This window comes from Camelina sativa, chromosome 2, assembly GCF_030686135.1.
Source record: "Camelina sativa cultivar CO46 ecotype springtype chromosome 2, ASM3068613v1".
NCBI lineage: Eukaryota > Viridiplantae > Streptophyta > Magnoliopsida > Brassicales > Brassicaceae > Camelina > Camelina sativa.
In genome coordinates this window covers 23,419,298-23,425,297 of record NC_141881.1, presented here as the reverse complement: position 1 = coordinate 23,425,297, position 6,000 = coordinate 23,419,298, and the positions used below count along the sequence as shown (strand labels likewise).

Here is a 6,000-nt window from a genome sequence, read left to right as displayed (position 1 = left end):
AAACAAGAACTCTGAAACAAATGCAACCAAAACAAACTCTAGAGCTCGTGTCCTACAAATCAGGACAACGACTTATTCAACATTGAAACATTCAAACTAAACTCAAACACGTTTTATTCTTCATTTTTTCCCCTAAACTGGAACATCTCCTTCCAGTTTACTCCTTCTCACTGCACACTCCCATTCTTCTCCATAGTTTCTCGAGCACATCAAGCTTGACAGCCTTAGTCATGGTATTCGACTATTGATCTTGAGTAGAGCAGTTTTCCAACTTTATGACTTCATCATTCACCAATTCACACAAGAAATGAAACCTTGCATGAATGTGTTTGCTCCTTCCATGTAGCACATGATTCTTGGACAATTTGATGGTGGAACTGTTATCACAGAACATAACCATACCTTCTCCTTGGAACGAACCAATTTCTTTAATTATGTTCCTAAGCCACACAGCTTGACACGCCCCATAAGTTGCTGCAACAAACTCAGCTTCAGTAGTCGACAAAGTCACTATCGGCTGTTTCTTTGATGCCCACAAAACAGCTCCTCCTCCAAGCATGAATACAGAACCAGAAGTACTCTTCCGATCATCTACATCTCCTGCATAATCACTGTCCACAAACCCGACAAGCTCCTTCCCTTCTCCTTGCTTGTATCTGATGCTGTATTTAGTGGTTCCTTGGACATACCTCAATATTCTTTTTGCAGCCAGCATATGAGCCTCATTGGGATTTTCCATGTAGCGACTGACCAAATTTACCGAGTATATCAAATCTGGTCTAGTTGCTGACAAATACCTTAGACTCCCAACAAGTTGTTTGAATGTCGTGGGATCAACTGCTTCTCCAGCTCCCACTCTCGACAATTTATGACCAGGCACGATAGGATTTTTAACTGCGTTGCAGTTCTCCATGCCATACTTCATTAGTAACTCCTCTGCATACTTTTGTTGGGTGATGAAGATTCCTTTCTCATCCTGAACAACTTCAACCCCCAAGAAATACTTCATCCTTCCAAGATCGGTCATCGAGAACTCCAACATCATCGACCTTTTGAACTCTTCCAACATTGAGAGCGAACTACCTGTGTAAATCAGATCATCCACATACAGACTAACAATGAGAATGTCGTCTCCGTACTTCTTCACAAACAGTGTGTGCTCACAGTAAGCTTTCTCAAACTTCTCCTTCTGAAAATAGCTTTCAATGCGGCTGTACCAAGCTCATGTGCCTGTTTAAGCCTGTACAAAGTCTTCCTCAGTTTGTAAACCTTGTTGGACTCTTCCTCAACTACGAATCCCTTTGGCTGCTCTACATAGACCTCCTCATCCAACTCTCCATGCAAAAAGGCACTTTTCACATCAAGTTGGAACACCCTCCAATTGTTTTCTGCAGCTAAAGCGAGAATCGATCTGATTGTATCCCATCTGTCAACTGGCGCAAAGACCTCACGATAGTCCACTCCATATTTCTGATGCTATCCTTTTGCCACGAGGCGTGCCTTGAACTTATCCACTTCTCCTCTCTCATTAAACTTGGTTTTATACACCCACTTGACTCCAATCACTTTAGCTCCCAATGGCAACTCTATCAGCTTCCAAGTGTTGTTGTCCTCAATAGCTCTGATCTTAGCTTCCATGGCTTTCGTCCACACATCAAGCTGCACTGCATCCTCAAACCGATCCGGATCTGTTGACGCAATGAACATGGCATAAATGTCATCATCCTCTTTTGAGATCAGAAAAAACCTGCATTTCCTTCGTAGTCTCCAACATAGTAGTCTTTCATCCAGACAGGTGTTTGGCGATTTGTTTTTCCTCCAGGAGCTGCAGGTACTTGATTAGAGCTGATCTGTTGAGTCTCTCCTTCTTCTTCGCCTCCTTCCATATCATGTTCTCGCAAGTTTGGCTCTGCAGCAGCTTCATTTGCGTTATATGTTTTGATATTCTCTTCTCCATCTATTACTGTTACCACTTCCTCAAACGATATCTCTCTAGACTGGAGATCATCATCCCATTTCCAGCCTCTGGTTTCATCGAAGTGGACGTCTCTACTTATCACAATATTTTTCTTTTAAGGATTGTACAGTTGATACGCCTTAGACTCTTTACTCAACCCAAACATTACACATTTGACACTCTTTTCGTCTAGCTTCATTCTTCTCTCGTATGGCACCAAAGCAAATGCTACACACCCAAAGATCTTTAGGTGCTCCACCGATGGTTTATGTTGGCACCACTTCTCTTCGGGTGTGATGTCTCCTAACGCAGCAGATGGACATCTGTTTAGGATATGAACCGCATACTGAACAGCCTCCACCCAAAACCTTCTTGGTACCGACATTTCCAACAACATACACCTTGTCATGTTCATGACACTTCTGTTTTTCCTATCTGCAATACCATTTTGTTGTGGTGTGTATGCAGTAGTGAGCTGGCGCTTGATTCCACTCTCCTTACAGTAGTCTTCAAATGCCTTAGAATTGAACTCTCCTCCTCTGTCTGTTCTTAAGCACACCAGAGCTAGTCTCAATTCTCTTTCAGCTTCTGCTTTAAACTCTTTGAAGGTCTGCAAGGCTTCTGATTATTCTGACAGCAAAAATGTCCAACATTTCCTGCTGTAGTCATCAATGAAGTTGATAATGTACCTCTTCCCACTCTCTGACACCGGAGAAATGGGTCCGCATATGTCATTGTGAACCAACTGCAGTGCTAGTGATGCTCTCCACTCGCTCCTCTTTGGAATGCTATCACGGTTCTGTTTTTCCTTAAGACAGACATCACAGGTAGTCTCTGCTTCCTCTATACTTGCAACTGGCAACCCATTGACCATCTTCTTTTCAGCTAGAGTCTTTAGACCTCTGTAGTTGAGATGACCAAATCTCTTGTTCTGCCTTTTCGATCACTTGCAGACATTTGCTCTCCTCCACTTCTTTTGCTTTTCTCACTACAGCATGAATCACAAACATTCAATTTTTGGTCATGTTTGAGTACATTACCAACATCTTTTGCTCCTTGTGCCAGATTTCACACGCATCATTTTCAATGATAACTCGTAGTCCCTTTTGTTGTAACTGACCTAGACTAAACAAGTTGTTTCTTAGACCATGCACAAAGTAAAGTGATGTGATTACTCGGATGGTGTCATTGATCTCCAAACGCAAGCTTCCCTTTCCCTCCACCATCATTCTTCGATCATCACCAAGTCTGACATTTTGTCGAAAAGTGTCATCAAACTCAACAAACCACTCCTTTATGCCGCACATATGATTGCTGCATCCTGAGTCTAGGAACCAGGTCTAGGAACCAGACATGCTCCTCTTCTCCCTTCTTAATGTCGACATATGACATCAACACCATTTCTTCTTCCATTTCTGCATAGTAGCTTCTCTGTCTCAGTCTAGACACTCGGATTTGTAATGCCCCATCTTGTGACATTTGTAACACTCCACCATCTCCTTCAAGGTGTTTCCACATCCCCTACCTTGGTAAGCACCTTGACCTCGCCCTCGGTTTGGAGAGCTTCCTCTGCCTCTACCATAACTAGGTCTCCATTGACCTTCTACCTTCAAGGCATGCGCCTCTCCTCTGTGTCTGCTTAAGTTCTGCTTGTGCACCATCAATGAGCTTTGCAGTCCATCCACTGACATCATCTTGATGTCATTTGATTCTTTGATAGCACATACAATGTATGTAAACGTCTCCACTAGAGTTCTTAGAATCTTCTCTACCAGCTTTGGCTCCGGTATATCTTCTCCCAGATTTCTCATGTTGTTGGTAACCTCCATCACTCTTGAGAAATAGCCATTGATCGTCTCTCCATACCTCATCTCGAGAATTCCAAATTTTCTGCGCAGCCTTTGCAGTTGCACACTTTGAACCCTATCATTCCCTTGATACTTCCTCTTCATTGACTCCCACAGATCCTTTGACGTCTCCTTCTTCAGAATTGTCTTGAGAATCGTCTTATCTATGGAAGCAAACAGGTAAATTTTCACCTTGTGGACGGTGACAGTCTTCTCCGCCAACTCCGTTCTCTGTGGTCCTGTAAGGATCACATTTCTCTCCTGTCGTGGAATCCCAGACACAATGAGATCCCACCACTCCTTGGATCTGAGCAGATTCTCCATGAGCATCGCCCAGTGCTCTTAGTCTCCATTGAATTTTGGCACAATCTATAACAACCCGTCCCATGGATCCCACTAGCCTCACTGCTAGCCGCCCCAACGGATCCCAAGCTGGCCCTGCAGGGCATCGATCCTAACCCATCACTGTGGATATCCCAATCCACCAGTAGGCTATTGGTGCGCCAGGCGTTCCTTGAACCTCGGTCCTCACCCTTTAACAACCTTCCCACTGGACAAGTTGCCACCAATTAATCTGAATTGTAACGCCCGCAAACCAAACTCGCGTTTTGGGGGTGGGTGTCGGTCGACACCAAGTCACCAAGGGTGGTGTCGGTCGACACCAAGGTAAACCAAGGTTTTCTGGTTCGACCATATTGAGTTTTTAATCGATTTGGTTCGGTTTGGTTTAGGGAAACCATTGAACCGGGATACTTAAGTGGGTTTCGACGCAAGAAGGGTTTTGGGAAGTTATTTTGTCGCCGCTTTGTTGTTTTTGGGAGAAAAGGGAGAAAAGCATTGTTCTTGAGCTTTTGAGAGAGATTGGTGAGATTCTTTGCTGTTTCTTGAGAGATCCAAGGCTAGTAAGGAGTTAGAAGCTTGCTAGGAGGGTTAGATTCGTTGATGTTGGTCAGAATCTTCCTGCAAAGAGGTGAGTGCATGACCATGGCTAATCTAAGCATGTGATTCCTTGTTCTTTCTTGTTTGTTGCTGTGTTTGTGTGTTTTTCTTACTGGGTTTGATTGCTACAGGTTCCTACGGATGTATAAGGCTTGGGTCTCGAGTATTGGACGATTTGGTGGAGTTTGGGAGCGAGATTCACTCTCGTTTTCATCTGAATCGCGGATACAGAGGGAGTGTCGACACCAGTAAAGCAGCATCGATCGACATTATGGGGTAGTGTTGATCGACACCGTTAAACCAGTGTTGGTCGACACTAGGCTGGTGTCGGTCTATCTTCCACATGCCAAACACATATTACTATCTTCCACTTTTTCTATTTTATAAACTCGGTTTTATATGCTGACAATATAAACTCCATGCTTAAGAATATATGTCGTATATATCTCCTTTATCGAAAATACTTAGAGATATAATAATATAACAATTTTTGTGTTGCGCTACCGCTCATAATTTTGGACTGGAGATCAACTAATTAACCTCATATCCAAATTTTTATGAATTCGAATCAAGCGTGAATACAAAAATAAAAGTGGCGTTGAATAATCATTTAGAAGATAAACAAACGATAGCTACATGAAATATTAAATGTTTCCTTCGAAGGGCTTATAAGGCGTTGGATTAATCGTTGACTCATAAACAAATAGGTATATATCCCCTTTATCGAAAATACTTAGAGATATAATAATATAACAATTTTTGTGTTACGCTAACGCTGATAATTTTGGATTGGAGATCCACTAATTAACCTTATATCCAAATTTTCATGAATCCGAATCAAGCATACACGCAAAAATAAGGTGGCCGGCGTTGAATAATCATTTAGAAGATAATCAAACGATAGCTCCATGAAATATTAAATGTTTTTAATTGTATAGACACATGAAGGGCGCTTATAAGGAGGCGTTGATGAATAGTTCGTGGATTAATCGTCACTTGACGACTCACATCAACAAAAAGGTAGAATCATCATGTAGAAGACAATCAAGCGATAACTACATGAGAATATTAGATAGTTCTAATTGTATTTGGTTGGATCATGAGCATTTTTGTTTACCGTCATGTATACTATGCATACTTGTTGTATGTATATTTAAACTTTTCTTTGTCTTAATGAGGTCTACTAATTAAAACTGTACACTACTTCGAAATTGACTAGAAAGAACACAATCGTACAATAAAACGAAGCTTATTGTT

At 42.0% G+C, this 6,000-nt stretch overlaps 1 protein-coding gene across 1 annotated transcript; it reads right to left on the bottom strand.

Moving 5' to 3' along the window:
* Positions 1-3,393: 3,393 nt before the first annotated feature.
* On the bottom strand, positions 3,394-4,134 carry LOC147949101 (uncharacterized). Its single transcript, XM_087470038.1, has one exon. The coding sequence runs from the start codon at positions 4,132-4,134 to the stop codon at positions 3,394-3,396; it is 741 nt and encodes a 246-aa protein (XP_087326164.1).
* Positions 4,135-6,000: the final 1,866 nt, after the last annotated feature.

Coding starts and splice junctions, on each gene's coding strand:
- LOC147949101 (XM_087470038.1), bottom strand. CDS start 4,134: ATGCTCATGGAGAATCTGCTCAGATCCAAGGAGTGGTGGGATCTCATT.